The following is a 14,194-nucleotide window of genomic DNA, read 5'->3' as shown; positions in this document are numbered from 1 at the left end:
TGTGTACCCCACTCCCAGTGCTTGTATTTTCTTTGCCATGGGGACTGACCTGAAGAAAGAGTAGCTTGGTCCGGAGTTGTAAAGTGCAGGGCTGAGCTCCAGCTCGGGATAGTGCCGCAGGTCGCTCCTGATGGAGCTCAGGCCCATAGCAAACACCATGAACAGAACGGGAAGCAGGATCTGGGCAATCAGGCCCTTCCAGTCTCTGCGGCTGTGGTGGAACCTCTTGATCAGTATGGCTGCCATCTGCTGCCAGGCCAGGGCCATGCTGTCCACCACGGACGAACCGGTAAGCGCTAGAACACATTGAAAAGGAAATAGAGACAGGATTTGTTCTAATGCACTTACTTTCTTACTGTCTTACTGCCTTGATGATGTCTGCTTTCCCTCTCCGAGGCACACTGAGCTAAAGGTTAACAGGTAGATTGTATCACAAAAGATGGCAGTGCAATCCATCAAGATGAGTGTTCCAATTGTAAGTTGTTGAACTGGGTCAGCTCAGTAAGTATTCTTCAAATATCTTAGGTTAAGTATGAAAACTGAAATTCTAAAATAGCACAAAAAAACCCCAAGAATGTTCCAGCATGCTGATGACCAGCAGTGTTGTTTTTTATTCAACTTCCAATGCTATCATTCGATGTGATGTGAGCAGGTGACAGAAGGAAAGAGAGGAAGGAGGGAATGAGGAGGGACAAACGAAACAAGGAAGGGGTGAGGTAAAAAGTGAGCGAACTCACTGATCTTGTCACCAAAGCCGGAGATGCTCCCACTGCAGTCTGAAGGGAAGCTGTCAATGGATCCGGTGTCAGAGACCGTCTCTGAGATAGACAGGGGGCCGTCCTCAGACCCATCATCTGTGTTTCCGTGAGTCAACTGGAGGAACACCTACACAGATAAAAACAAAGTATCTGAGTATGTCATCACATATCAGTTTCATTTTATGGCCTGTGATTGTCCTTACATGTCAATACGATCAAGTTTATGAGCACTAGCACTTCTGGAGCTCCTCTATTTTGCCTAGGGAATATTGAAATGTACCTCAGCAGCTGAGCCTGTTTTTTCTTCTCCGCTGCGTCTGCGGTGTGAACTTGTGTTATCTGTGGGTGGATGTGCATGTGCTTACCTCCTCCAGGCTGGTGTCAGAGATGCCATAGCCTCCCAGCTGCAGGGCGTCCAGGTTGGAATCCAGCGCGGTCAGGAGGGAGCGGTATGAGGAGGCGTTGGATGAGGTGAAGGGGGGCAGTGAGTAGACCAGGTCGCCCCCCTGGGCCTCCTTCAGTCGCGCATCAGGTACATGAGCTTGGATAAAGGCCTTTAGTTCAGCATTGTCAATCGGTTCGGATTCTGGGTTCTGCATCTGCAGATAGAAAAGTAGGACACGCTTTATTTTCAAGATCACACAGATTTAGACTTTGCACAACAACAAATCCTCTCGAAGGTGGAGAGGATTAAAGTGATTATTTTTGCTTTTTTTGTGTGTGTTTCTGTTTTTTTGGACGTGTATGCTCTACCATTCTCCCCTTGCTAACATCCATTTCTGACCTTCATGATATGTTGAATTATAGAAATTCAGTAGGATTATCCACTTTTGGATCAACACTTTTGAGACACCTTTACGCACATATAGTGCCTCCCATGTAGACACGCTGTTATAAAATGTTGTTACTGCTTTTCATTAATGCATTGTCCAAATAAGTTACAAGTCATCCTGCTGTTTTTAAGGATGAGATCAAATTGGCAACACATTTTAGTTTGACACTGCCTGGGGGTTTCTGCCTCAAGGTTCAAATGCACTACATAGAAAAGGCATTTGATACAGCCTGAAACTGATGTAGGAAACAGCCAAAATACAGAATACTCGAGGAAACTTTAGGTTTGACCAAAATATGTAACTGGCATACAGGACACTATATAGTAGAATATTTCATTCTGCAAGACATCAAAAAAGAATGCGGAAGAAAGTATGAGCCAGTTTGTAGCAGTCAGCAGAGTATTATTTGTGTTGGGTTTAGCCCATTTAGCAGTTTTCCAACATATCTGATACAAATCACACTATTGCAATGTGTATTGTGTGCAACCCTAGTGTCAAATGAGGCCGAAATAAAAAATGTATCTACACATGAACAGGCCATATATTTATGCTGGCTGTGCATTGCCCAAGATGTGTCACTGATAATAGAAAGTAAAATGCACCAGAGATATGCTGTTCCTTTCTCACCTCTACGATAAAGGTTGTGGCCTACAATCACTCAACATTCACTTGTTCTGAACCAATTGTCTAGTGGGAAAACATGGATTATTTGACCGGCGAGAATGTTTAAAAAATGTATTCATGTTGGGGAAAACAAAGTCAAAAACACAACTCGGTGGCTGGATGCCTATGAGGATGAATACCTTCTTGGTGAGTGTGAGTTTGTAGCCCTGACCCAGCTTGTCTTTCAGGTAGAAGGGGGATCCGCAGCATTTTAATCCTCCTCTCTCCAGGAAGGTAATGCGGTCGCTCAGTACTTCAGCCTCATCCAGGTGGTGGGTGGACATGATGATGGTGCGATCTGAGAGTACACGCACATAAAACAATCTGTATTATTTGTCTATGCAAACCCATAACTATAACTCAAACTAAAGGGAAAAGGCTAAAGGGAATTGTGTGAATATTAAGAAAAGTATTACACAAAGTCTGTGAAATGCACACAGTGAGATTATATTCATGAGCCAAGCCAGTCTGTAAAGCTTTGCAGGAGTCTCAAGGTTTTGAGAAGGGTGAGAGAACACAGAAGCAATATTTAGATATCTTTTGGCAACTCTTCCTTATTTTCCTATCCTAGTAAATACATGTTGGCCTTTTAAGTGTAGCTGCCAACAGAAACACATTCGCAGCAACACACACCCAAATAAACAACCAAAACCCAGACATTACAAAGACAAAGCCACACACAAGCTGTGTCATGCCCATACAAATCATCAGAGCACAAACAGCAAGCGCACAAACAGCAAGCGATCCAGAAAGTTTATTTTGAGATAGATTCCCCTGGCACCAAAAATCTGATACAGGGCCAATTACACAGGATATTTTCCACATCTACAATTATGTGACATTTAGCAGTCTCCCTGCCATTACTGCTGCTACCCTGAGAGAGCCTAAAGAGAAATAGTTCTGGATTTCTTTTAGAGTAATTATTATATGCTAAATTTAAAGTCAGAAGCCTGAGCGGGGGAAGACCCTCCAGGGTCGGCTCCAGGTTCACATTTTCCTGTTTTTCTACGCCTTTACTTCTTAGGAAACAGGGAGGTGGAGGCGTCTTCAGTGGAAAACACTAGAGCGAGAGTTTGGATTGTTTGTGCCACATGAGTGTGTGCGCGACCCAATGTGAATATGGAGTGCTTTGTACATGTTAATAAAAAACACTTGTATTCTTCAGTGTCGTCCACGCCTGATTGGATGTATATGATGATGTGATTATTTACACATTTGTTGTGTAATTGTTAAATACCACAGTGGCTCTTCATGGAAACCTCTTACACTGAATTATTTCTAATGTTACATACTGTCTGGATTTTATATAAGTATGTAAGTAAACTTTATTTCTATACCACCTTTAAAAACCAGAGCTACAAGGTGCTTCACAGGTGCACATAAAATACAACACCATTAAATTCATCAAGAAATGCAGAGAACTGTCAAACAGAGAAAAAAACAAAATACAAAAGAACAACATAAAACCATTGGAATAATAATTTATAAAAATTCAATGCAGGTTTTTAAAATGTGACACAGACTCAGCTGATTTGATCTGATGCTGAGGAGGAGTTTGTTCCACAAAAGCGGGGACCCCCCCTTGTCTTAAGCCTGGACTGTGGGACTTTTCACAACATTTGGTTTGGCATGTTGGTGGAGAATAAGGACAAGACCAGACATATATAGCAGAGCCAAACCATGGAGGGCTTGAAAAGTAATCAACAAAATCAGGAAATTGAATTCTAAAACAAATAGTGAAATAGACATGCTCTCTACATCTAGTGTTTGTCAGAAGCCTTGCTGCTGCATAATGCACTGACTGTAGATGGGTAATTGCTGCATAATTGAGACAAGTAAATAATGAATTGCAGTAGTCAAGACGAGAGGAAACGTGGGCGTGAATAAGGTTTTACTATGTTTTTGGGAGACACTGGTTTGACTGGCAGTATTTCTGATGCATATTAATACTTGAATGTTTTAAGTTAGTTGTCAGTGGTGATGCTGGTATTATAATCAGTATTAATTTACAGGAAGTTAGAAGCCATCTAGTCTTAGACGGCAACAGTGCAGGAAATCCAGATTGTTACGATTTCCAGGACTGTACGAGACAATCGACTGGGTGTCATCGGCATAACATTGGTAGGGCATCGAGGTGATGAATAATATGGCCAATAATGATAATTATTAGCATTATTATAAGTGGTAGCAGTAATAGTAGCTGTAGTTTGGAGTATGTTAACACAAATTAACAGGAATGCTTTGTAGTGTTTATTGTGTGTGTGTGTGTGTCTGAGAGACTCACGTTTCTTGTGCTGGATAACAATGTCCCAGATGCTGCGCCTGGAGCAGGGGTCGACTCCTGTGGTGGGTTCATCCAGAACCACCAAGCGAGAGCCCCCTATGAAGGCGATGGAGATTGACAGCTTGCGCTTCATGCCGCCCGACAGGGTGCTCACCCGCTTGTGTCTGTGAGCGTACATGCCTGTCTCCTCGAGGATCCTGGCAGGGGAGTCAATGAAAAGCATTTAACATGGAGCTCATGTTAACATACTTTTTATATGCATTACAACCAGGTTTCTGAGTTCTAGTTCCATCAGTTACCCAGCGGGGGTTCCTGAACTACAGGAACCAGAGAAGAAGTACAGTTTCTTGCCTTTAGGTTCAGGCTTATTACTGCTCCTCTTATCATGCAGAAACCCACCAGAAATAGTCTTATGATGCAACTGGGGGTTCAACCCATAGCTTAATGATGCCAGAGAATGAAGATGTGTTTTCTGATAAGCTTATCCAAGAAGACGCTCATTATAAAATTCTTATGGAAAATGTGAACTTGAAACCGGGATTTTTTTTCCTGGAATGCTCAGAGAAGAATCACGTTCTCAACCTGCATTCAGTGGCTGTAGAAGTATCTGTGTCTGGTATATTTCACAGCTCTTGAGACACTCAAGTGGGATATATCGATATATATAGTGGGGTAACAAGTGTAACAATTATCTTGTCCTTACAGCAGATTAGAAAAGGCCAAGAGATACCTGTAAATCTGTTTGACTACGACCATTTCCCCTGTGTAACCAGTTGAGCACAGGTCGCTATTCACTGCTATTCACTGTTAAACTCTCATAATCCCTACCCAAGATAACGCTTCATGACGTCTTTGAACAAAACAGGTTGCAAAATATATCAAACGGCACTGCATTAAGATATTGAGCATGCTCCCTGTACTCGATGACTGGTCACTCACGTGCGGACTTGTTCGTGCAGTTCCCTGCGTGACCAGTGTGGGGCCTTGATCTGGCCGTACAGCAGCAGGTGCTCCTTGGTGGTCATGTGGTCGAAGAGGACGTCGTATTGCATGCACACCCCTAGGTCTTTGCGAACATCGTCAATGTTGGTCTGCATGTCTCTGCCGTACACCTCGATAGTGCCCGAAGATGGGGCGAAAAGGCCAGTCAGGAGGGACCTAAGCACAACGTATGATCATTTATTACCTAAGTGACAAGTTGATTGTGGCTTAAAAGTTAATTTAGAATAATCTATGATCATTTTATGTTTCATAATTGGGAAAAAGTTCAAATATAATTCAAATATATAGTTTTCAATTATATATTCCTAAAATGTTGAAAATGCCCTTTTTTTTGTCCCATTTGGGTTTGTAATTTCTCCACAGCACCTTCCTCTTAAATTATGATTTGTTGGTCCGAGGAATATTATAGGTCATGAAATCCCTTCTTGGTTTTAGTTGTTACTAATGTTGTTGAATCTTATTCTACTGCTGCACTCACTGTGCATTGCTCTGGATAAGGGCATCAGCAAAATTAGTCACATTTAAAATGTAAATGTAAGTGCTCCAGTTGATGAAGACCCGTCAGGCTAATCTCTACCACGGTGCATTTGCTGTGCCAGATTTGGACAAAACAATCTCCCTGTCAGCAGCAGACCCTTGGGATGATTAAAGGGATGCACAAATCAATTAAAAAGAAACCGCAAATAGTGTATGAATGGTCCAAATGCATTTGCATTGATCTTAGGACATGCTGCAGTGAAAATGGAGGAAAATTGGGCCACACATACATGGTGGTGGTCTTGCCGGCTCCATTGTGACCGAGCAGTGAGGTGACATGACCCTCGTAGAAGGAAACATTAAGGTTTTCAATAGCTACTTGGTCGCCATAGTTCTTGCTGAGGCCATGGAGGGCAACACCCACGGGGAGCTCTGAGAAATCCTCACTGGCCTGAGAGGAAAGAGTGCTCTGGCCTGAGAGAAACATGGGAGACAAAGGCAACCTGTAAATCAAACTAACAGGGGACAGGAATTAAATGAAAAGTGAGGGGGAAATATATATGTAGCGAGGTGTCAGGGTTGGAAAAAAAATGACAGACCATAAAAGGAAGACACAACACTGGAGGTGCCACAGGATAGTACAATGTAATTTTGCTTTTTCTGTACCTTTTCCCTTGTCGTCAGAGAAGACAGGCTGGTTTTTCTGCATGATGTTGGCGAAGAGGAGTCCTCTGCCCACTTTACTGTTTGACTTGACGCAGCAGCACAGGTCGGCCCAGAAGGAGGCTTTGAAGGGGAAGTACCATGGAAAAGGGATGCCGTACTTTCCTGAGGGGCAAAAAAGAACCAAAGACTTTCCATTAACACATGAAAATCTATTCAGTGTTTGCTTCAACTAGGGGTTGTTAGTACCGTGATCTGTAGGAGTACACATTAAATTCACCATGAATGTAAAACAAAAAAGTATTTAAATGACTCAAGGGTTATTTCTCAATAGCATTATGGTGCCTTTACTCCCAATACTATTAATAAATAATGCTAGGGTGCACAATGCAAGCAATGCTAATTCTAAATCTAATATTGTTATGCTAAAGGTAATACTGCCATTAAGCTTCAACAGCAGCTGACCTGACAAAGAAGACATTCTGCAAAGTAGAAAATTATGATATAATCTTAGTATCAGGACTCTTTGACTTAAGATCAATCTGCTGGAGTTCTTAAAGACTGTACCTGGGAAGACCATGCGGATGTAAGCGCCGATGATGAAGTAGATGATGGAGTCGATGAGCATCAGCCAGCACAGCCAACCGAACGAAGCCGTGTCTCCAGCTATGGGCGAGGTGTATGAGTTGCTCCAATGAATGCCTAAAGACGTCAACAGAAGAAATGTTTTTTTTTGCTTCCCACTGACTCAAGTGGTTTATATGTCAAAGGGATCTTGTTTGATGCAAGTCAGACGTGTACATGCGTGTACCTTCTCCTTGGGACTCGTAGCGAGAGATGTATTGACTGGCGTAACTGAAACAGGACGGGGAAAACAAGCTCTGTTGGAAAATGACAGACAAATTAAGACAGGATACAGAAAAAGAAGGAAAAAAAGAATAAAAACATCTTTTGTTTACATCTTTCTGTATTTCCTCTCTGCTGTGCTCTTGACAACTTTTGAGTAGTGTGAAGTGATATGAAGAGTTTTGTTCAAGGCAAACAAGGCTTTAGATGTACACAGTGATGTCATGTTCGATAAGAAATGAAACGTCTGACTTCCAATTAATGATCATCAGACAGCAAGTACCGAAATGTTGCACCAGATGTATTACTTAAATGTGTACAATTTATGTCAGCATAAGAAGGCTGGAAAACTGTCGTGTAAATAGAAAAATGCGTAAACTGTCAGTTCACCCTCTACATCTCTACTTGTACGTCAAAATGAAAAATCAAGCCTCGCAATGGAAAACAACTGGAGGCAAAAGCCACTGTTTATTCAGACATTTTCATAGAGTAACTGGCATTTTTGAGTAATATATTTTGAATACTAATGTTAGTAAAATTGTCTTCTAAGATGGATAAAGTAAGTAACATTTTGGAATAAAATGAAATGACATTATATCTTGTTCTGCGTTCCTTATCTCTCCAATCAATTCTCAGCATCTTCCAGAGCAAATTACATTACTTGCTGTTTTAACTTATTACACGTGTCACAGTGTGGGTACTAGTTTAATATACATGAGTCATGACAGAGAAGATTCAGAGGTTCCTCACCAGGGCGCTCTTCTGGGTAAAGGTGAGACTCGTCTCCACAGCCATGACCACGATGAAGGGGAAGAAGCAGAGGATGTAAAGAAGGCTGCCACTAAGACCAGCAATGTAGGTCTTGTCAAAGAAGGAGCTGACCAGGTAACTGAAGGCCAGGACGCTCAGACCGTAGTCACAGAGGTACAAGAAAAGGAGGAAGCCGTCACTGTGGGGCAGGATGCTGCCATACTTCAGCACCAGCGTGAGGATGAAGATTGTCAACACCAGGTAGGCTGCGCACTCCAGGAACCAGGCAAAGAAGTGGCTGACCGGGTTGACTCCCATCATTTTCATGTACTGTGGGAGAAGCAAGAATTGTCAGTTAAGAATACAGTTACTGTGCTTGCTTGCCAGTGGTGCTTATGAAAGTTTACAGCAGAGAAGAAACCTGGAGGTACGAGGGGAGGAAAAGTCCATCTAACATTTGTTGCTGTGTGGGAGGAAGGCTCGTCACACTTTTCAGGAGAAATCATTTATATTTGTCAATAAATGTGAGTGTCTCTAATTACTTTTTAGAAAGAAATACAAAGAGACGGACAGTATCATTACAGGACATCTTGGAAACCGAAAAGTCAGTGTTCAGTGCAAAAACAGTGGCAGGTTTGATCATTTTTCAAGTGAAAAAAAAAAGTACCTCATGCAGCCTCAGCTCTCTCTCATGCACCAGTTTCTTCACAAAGTCAGCCACGAACAGCACCCAGGCCATCATCAGCATGAGTGGGAAGACAAAAGAGATGGCCTCCAGGTACCTGGGGAATACAGAGATGCAAACTGTCACTCAAATTACCTCCAATCACTGTCAACAACAGCAGATGAAAGGGCCTATCATTCAGTCACTGGCGTTGACAGAGAGACAGAGATGCAGAGTGGAAGAGCAATATTGAAGGATTTTTGACAGCTGTGTTCTGATCCTCTTATTATTTACGCAAAATAAAATGCCTATTTCATTTTTTATTTCTTTGGCCTTATCTGATACACAGGCTTTTAGTGCTCGCTGTTTTTTCACAGCTATAATTCACAGCTATCATGTCAGAAAATGTGCTGTTGAGTAATAAATCAGAGCGACGGAGAGGTGAGGATCATCATATCTTATAGTTGGTCCAAAGGCAGCCAGAGACAGTGGCCCGCTGGCGCTTCTTAGATGAGATATCAGCAGTGTCTTAAGACACTCGAGGGCAAGCACAAACATAGGCATTACCTTCAACCATGATTTATTGGAAACAATGTAGTGTATCGACGTACACGTTAATGCCAAACCCATGTTGTGCTGGATATATACTACAGAGAAGAGTGGTGTTCTTTGTGGATGGTTATTAAAGGCATGAAGGGTGTTTGAGTGTATTTGTGTGTATGGTCTTCAAAACTGAATGCACAATAATAGTAAATATTCATACACATGGTGTGGAGCCAATTACCATGTGAGAAGCTCCTGTGAGTGACTATTTACTGTCAGTCCCAAGTGGAAAATGACTAACGAGAGAGCATGCATTATTCCACATGAATGCCGGTACGTCCCCTCAGAGTGATTGTGTATCCTTTCACATTTCTCTACATGTGTCCATATAGGAGCATGTTCATACTGTAAGTGTGTGTATGTGCTTGTTTGCATGTATGTGAGCATGCATTCATGTATTCTGGGGACTCACTCATCCCGGAGGTGGCAGGGATAGGGGAAGGGCTGCAGCTGGACGGCTGGCTCTGTGACTCTCTGTCCGGTCTGAGTCTCAATGATAGCCCGGTCGATGTTCTCCTGCAGGTAGACAAAGCCCCGGTTGTAGCGCAGCGTCTGCCTGGCAGAGATGTGCGTGTCTTTCACAAAGTAGGGGTCACGGACTCTGTCAGTGCGCATGACGTTGTCCATGTGCATGCGGATGGTGTAGCTGACTTTGGGAGGCAGGGAGGATGTGAAGGAGGAAGACCTCGCCTGACGCTTCCTGGACGAGTCCTCGTCTTTGGGAAGCTTGAAGATGACACCTTAAAGACAGATTGCACCATCTCACTGCACGCAGTTTACAGAGTAACTCTGAAGTACCTTGCCCAAGATAAACTGTTGAGTCTCCTGTGAGCGTCTTCACCTCAACTCATCATCAACAGAGGAGACCTCTCAGGGGGAAAGCACCATAGATTAAAAAAAAAAGTAAATGAGTATATGTTTGATGAGGTGGATGCTTAATGTACCTTTGAAGCTGCCAGCCTCTGTCACCGGCTGGGCTTACACTCACAAAACCTTAGTGTCATCTTACCACAAACTCTTACACAGACACAAATCCAGAAAGTAGTGGATTGCTGCACAGTGAAAGGCAAATTAACAACCTGGCTGGTTGTCCTCTGTTATGTGGAAAAACCTATTGGATAATCTACTGGGCATCTCCCTATAATACTATTCAACTATTTGAAAATGTTTTATGATATTGATTAATCCTCGCCCTTGGATTAATCACATTACAGTGGTCCAGGTGATGACATAGATATGATTCAGCTGTCAAGGAATGCAAAATGAACAAAAATCAACATCCACTCATGCAGACTGGAAACCACTGCAGGTCGTGATTGCATGTTGCACTTCCCAGTGAATCTGGATGACTGAATGAGTGCATTATACCCAACATTTACTCACTTGCGTAGAGATTGCGGTTTTTGGCGAGGTCATGAGCTTCAGCGTTGAGCTGGTCGGCGGAGTCGTAGCCACTGTAGCGGTCAAACTTGATACAGGAGGAGAGGTGCACCATCAGCTTGGACAAGGTGGTGATCTGATTTAGTACCTGCTTATTCTTCTCCAACATGACTGTCATGTTAGCTTTGAAAAAAAAAGAAGAAATTCAAAAATTTACTGACAGCGTTAAAGCAAATGCAAGTGTTTAGCTCTAGTTTTAGCTTTGATTGCTAGAATAAGTAAAATAATGACGTAAGTTGTGTCTGTTCAGTGTCATGCCCTGTTATGTTATATGTTAACTAAGAAAGAAATGTGGTCCGACAAGGCAAGGTAATCTTATTAAATACCTGTATGTCAAAGTCAGACCTTGTGGGAAAAATGACTGACATGCATAATCACATCAAGGAGAGACGGCCTGAGAAAGTCATGTTGAAATGAGTGTAATGCTTCCTGTAAACCTAAGGAGCAATCCCATTTTCTGATAGCGTGGATATTTTACAGGCAATAAGTGAGGGAGGAATATAAAGGTAAGCCTGCAGCTTACAAAAGTAAGACCTTCAAATGCTCACTCACAGAAGTTGCTGAGCGTCTCCTTCATTCTGCCGACATTGATGTCTGTCTGCATCTCAATGAAATTCTTCACAAAGGAATTGCTGAGGGAATTCTGAGAAGAGGGGAGGGAGAGTGGAAGAGACGATGCACAACATCAAGATTCTGCTGTGGAAACTCATTGAAGACCACTGCAAAGTTTATCTCCAGACTTTCCGACAACAGCGAGCCGGCTAGAATAATCAGATACAGAGACACATACCTGCAGCATTGGCAAAGTGTGGCCGAGTATTTCCGCAGAGTTTATGATGTAGTTGGAGGATTCAATCCAGTCCTCGGAGTACTTCCTCAGATTTGCAAACTCCTGCAAGGTGGCATTGGCCTGGACAAGGACGGGACAAGGACGAGAACATGTGAAATGGCTGGGTATCAGCAAGATTTCATAACCTGCTGTGTGTGTGTGTGTGTGTGTGTGTGTGTGTGTGTGTGTGTGGCTGTTTGAGTCTGTGAAGGCAGCAGTGAAAACTTGCTCAAAAATAGAACCACAGAAGATGGTGGTGCATACAAATATGTGTAAACCCCCTGCAACTCTGCACTTCTTGTTTACTACATGTCAGTCGGGGTTGCATGAAGACTAAACAGGTGACTATCGCTTAGAAGAGGAAGAAATAGCAGTGACAAAAACATCTGTGAAAGCGTGACATAGTCAGACGAGGGATTTCAGAGAATTTAGAACACAAAGCTCATAAAGATCATGAAGGTGCTAAACCCCCAGAGAAGCTGACTGTGACATGAGCTGAAAAACGAAGGAAAAGAAAGTGGAGATGGCATCACACTAAGCCAATCACGATCATTTTCACAGACTGCAGACAGGTGAGTAAATAATTTCACCAGTTTAGGCAGCAACCCTGTGCAATATAGTCAGTCACCAATGTAGTAGTAGTAGTAGTAAACTAATTTATACTGTATGTAATGTGTACCTTCTCCATTATGGCCCTGGTGACAGGTGTGTCAGGGGTGTATAGAATTTGTCCCATCAGCATTGGTTTGAGGAAGGCCCAGGCAATGGCTCCTCCTGTGGTGTTGACCATGTCCAGGTACATGTTCATGCAGAAGGGAGCTACACAAGGAAAGAAGAGCGGAGAACCCTTAGACATGAAAAGATCATGAAAAGACCAAAACCAATTCAAGTCTCTTAAGGCTTTCCAACTTCCCCACAGTGTCTGCAGCCCATTCATCCCTAAGACTACTGTGTAATCTTTAAAAAGGATAATCTATATATAGTTCCAACAATACTTGATGGTAGGTTCAATTGATTTGTCAAGTTTTTCATGCGATTTGCTGATGATAAGAAAAATAGATAGATAGTGAAGTGAGCAAACTAAACATCTTCCCAAAGTCTTGTGGGAGCAAAGTTGGTGAAAATGTTAATCAATTTAGGGCAAATAGTTAGTGGGGTGAGATACTCTACCCTGTTACTGCCAACGTTGTGATTAAGGCTAAGAGGACAAACACTACCTAGTGAAGCTATCTATCTATCTTTCTATCTTGTAGCTGCTTATACTACTTCCCATGAAAAACACTGAATACCAAGACCAAGAAAATGGTGACTGCACTGACAACATAATTCAGTTTACAGAAGCCCCAAATCTGTCCTCCTCCCAACGTACTGGCATTTCGTGGAATCTTGAACCTCTCAATCATCTCCTCCCTCTGGTCGTTGTTGGGGAAGGAGGAGCTCGACTCCGACATGGCGGGGAGTTTGGAGATTCCAAACAGAGCCAGGATGCCGTTGCTGCACAACGCTCGAGAGAGGGTGACGAATGTAGCTTGGCTAGAAATGCTGGACCTCTGTCCCCTCGCCATCTGGGGAAAAACAGAGATTGAAATTTTAAATATTTTGTGATTTCCATGTATTAAAACTGATTATTTGTCATGTATATGGGAATACAAACTGAAGGCAGGAATATTTTTGGGCACTGAAACATTTGCTTTCCTCATTATTGGATAGGTGTAAGCTCACTGATCACAGTGTGGGTAAAGCACTGTACAGTAGTAAAGACTACACACTTGGCTAAATTCATTGTTGGCCACCAGGTTGAGGTCTTGGATGGAGAACAGGTAGCTTTGCAGCTGACCAACGACAGGAAGAAACTTGTCCATCATGTTGGTTATAACCTCAGCCATCTGAAGCATGACTCCCACCAGGCTCTGCATTTCTTCAGACAACACCATCTGAAAGAAAGGTAGCAACATTCAAACATGTTTCATGTTTCCAAAGACCATTTTTCCTTTGTCATGTATTGCAGATCTCTTAGACAGCAGCAAAAACCTCTTTCAACCTAAAATTCATTTGAATAAAAGTGATTAGCAAGTGAAGGCCATTCCCCTTAATGAAAAATGCTATCCTAACAATATGTCTAAAAACTTTCATCCCATCAGAAAATCATAGTTAACCACAGCCTATCTTTGTTGTTATTTTAATTATGCACACTTTTAGAGTAGGGCTATATGTGCAGGGAATGATTATCCCATAAAAATCAACAAAACACCTAAAGATGTCTTTCCAACATTGTCTCAGAGATCTGCATTACTCTCAATTATCCATGGCCTGAAACTATATACTATACACTATACGCTCTGTGAAACTGTGTTATGGCAAATTAGACATCAAAACATTCAC

The 14,194-nt window shown here is 42.4% G+C and overlaps 1 protein-coding gene across 1 annotated transcript in view; it reads right to left on the bottom strand.

The window, feature by feature from the left end:
* Window positions 1-14,194, bottom strand: part of abca12 (ATP-binding cassette, sub-family A (ABC1), member 12) — a 63,600-nt gene that overhangs the window by 19,796 nt on the left and 29,610 nt on the right. The window contains exons 35-53 of the mRNA XM_070914144.1: window positions 13,582-13,746; window positions 13,182-13,377; window positions 12,492-12,631; window positions 11,774-11,893; window positions 11,536-11,626; window positions 10,927-11,106; window positions 9,956-10,283; window positions 8,944-9,058; window positions 8,277-8,606; window positions 7,492-7,561; window positions 7,248-7,382; window positions 6,684-6,845; window positions 6,308-6,491; window positions 5,478-5,696; window positions 4,539-4,735; window positions 2,395-2,552; window positions 1,124-1,357; window positions 738-885; window positions 50-296 (exon numbers count right to left, since the gene is read on the bottom strand). Of these exons, the coding sequence (XP_070770245.1) occupies window positions 50-296; window positions 738-885; window positions 1,124-1,357; window positions 2,395-2,552; window positions 4,539-4,735; window positions 5,478-5,696; window positions 6,308-6,491; window positions 6,684-6,845; window positions 7,248-7,382; window positions 7,492-7,561; window positions 8,277-8,606; window positions 8,944-9,058; window positions 9,956-10,283; window positions 10,927-11,106; window positions 11,536-11,626; window positions 11,774-11,893; window positions 12,492-12,631; window positions 13,182-13,377; window positions 13,582-13,746 (3,419 nt within the window). The remainder of the gene's footprint in view (window positions 1-49; window positions 297-737; window positions 886-1,123; window positions 1,358-2,394; window positions 2,553-4,538; window positions 4,736-5,477; window positions 5,697-6,307; window positions 6,492-6,683; window positions 6,846-7,247; window positions 7,383-7,491; window positions 7,562-8,276; window positions 8,607-8,943; window positions 9,059-9,955; window positions 10,284-10,926; window positions 11,107-11,535; window positions 11,627-11,773; window positions 11,894-12,491; window positions 12,632-13,181; window positions 13,378-13,581; window positions 13,747-14,194) is intronic.

Source organism: Enoplosus armatus, chromosome 11, assembly GCF_043641665.1.
Source record: "Enoplosus armatus isolate fEnoArm2 chromosome 11, fEnoArm2.hap1, whole genome shotgun sequence".
Lineage (NCBI taxonomy): Eukaryota > Metazoa > Chordata > Actinopteri > Centrarchiformes > Enoplosidae > Enoplosus > Enoplosus armatus.
This window is presented reverse-complemented; position numbering and strand designations above follow the sequence as displayed.